This window comes from Penaeus monodon, chromosome 20 (genome assembly GCF_015228065.2).
Source record: "Penaeus monodon isolate SGIC_2016 chromosome 20, NSTDA_Pmon_1, whole genome shotgun sequence".
In the NCBI taxonomy this organism is placed as follows: domain Eukaryota; kingdom Metazoa; phylum Arthropoda; class Malacostraca; order Decapoda; family Penaeidae; genus Penaeus; species Penaeus monodon.
The window spans coordinates 11,658,013-11,659,649 of NC_051405.1; the positions used below are offsets into that span (position 1 = coordinate 11,658,013).

Consider the following 1,637-nt stretch of genomic DNA (forward strand, 5'->3'; position numbering starts at 1 on the left):
CAACAATGGTGTGGGTGAATCAGATAGGGCTATTTTGAGTTAAAATGAGGAAGCGTTAATGACACCTGGTTTCTCGTGACGCAAAGCACCAGCGCTTTGTTGGCACTTCACCGAACAACCAAAACTCTTCGGTAAACATACATGACGTAATGAAGAGCTGGTGACACTCTAGCGCCGAAAAAAGTGTTATCACTCTCAGCTTCCCCATGTTCTCTCGCGGCTACGCAGACTCTAGAATAAGAATCACATCGCGTAATAAAAGATATATGGCACATGCACATGCCGTCAACCAGCGCAGCATTCCTGGTGACTGGCACCTGCCCAAGAGGTTCCCTTGTTGTTGGAGTGGCACCTGTCGAGAATCTCTGACTGCAGCACCTCTCTGCCGCTTTGCACGCTTGGCAGAATTCGCAGGGGCACGGACTCCATAGGGTTCATGGGACGCGCGAAACAGACGAAAATTTCGGGGAAATAAAAGGAAGTTAAAGTCAAAGGGTCTTGCATTTGTGCTTGAGGTAATTTGGTGTCTGGGAGGAAGCACGTGTAGACAAACACAATGCAGAATGAAATGTCTAAACGCCAGGTAGAGAAGACTAATATTCAAGTTTCCCATCAGTAGAATTAGTCATGCATATGTGACTTGGAGAATCTGCGTGTGTCCATCTGTGAAAACCTTTTATCTACGAGAACACTTACATTCCACGCTGCAGGTCGTGGGAAGCGGCGGTCCCTGAAGGAAGTAAGGTGGCCACAAGCACCATTAAAACAACTAGGCGCTTCTTCACGTCCATCTTGATTTTTTCCTCTCTCACCCTTTCCGCTGATAGTTTATCCTCTCACTCTAACTGCACGGTCTTTGTTATGTATATTTCCCTCTGCAATGTTTCGTTTTGTTTTTCAAATAGTTTATATAGTTTCAATAATTTCTCGCCGCGATATAATCATCCATGAGCATCATCACACGGAAATTACATTTTTTAATCGGGTAAAACTATAGATATATATATTTTTTTTATTGAGACAAGCACAGTCACTCATCCACCACACTCCTCGATCCTGGGGCATTCATATTGATTCTGAACAACACCAAGTCTCGAGTCAGTCAGAGCGAGAGAGAGTGGGCACGTGGTAAGAGCGACAGAGGTCGAAGAGGCACAACTTTCCTCCTTTACGTTCTGGTGGTAACTGAGGTGATCACAGCAACGACGGCGCTTCTCTATGCGTTTAGGGCCAACGTCGCTCGCACGCCCGGGAACATGTGACCGCTTTTGCGCATGCGCTGCGGGATAATCATTATTATATCCTTTCTGTGGCTGTGCTGATGAACATGATGTTAATTTTAGTGCGTATATTACAAGAGTTTTAAACTGTGTGTTCTAGTTTTGAGATTATAACGTCATTTTTTTGTAACATTTTACGTCGTTTTCGTCAAAAGAGAAACAGGTAGAAAAGATGGGCAGATTTATTCATCAGGTCTGCAAGAGAGTAAACTTATTCGTTTTCAACTAGATAAGGTAAATGTATATTCGAGCAGACATACAGTAAATGGATCAACTCAGATGGAAAGATTCACCCTTTTAATTTCAGATATTACAGAAAATAAACACATTAAGGTACCCATGTTTCTTTTACTTTTT

At 43.1% G+C, this 1,637-nt stretch overlaps 1 protein-coding gene across 1 annotated transcript in view; it reads right to left on the reverse strand.

Annotated features, from left to right (window-relative positions):
- LOC119585618 (multiple epidermal growth factor-like domains protein 6) overlaps nt 1-1,214 on the reverse strand; it is a gene marked incomplete in the record, with an annotated part of 108,922 nt that extends 107,708 nt beyond the window's left edge. Inside the window, 1 exon segment of the mRNA XM_037934286.1 lies at nt 697-1,214. Coding sequence (XP_037790214.1) covers nt 697-791 — 95 coding nt within the window.
- Nucleotides 1,215-1,637: the final 423 nt, after the last annotated feature.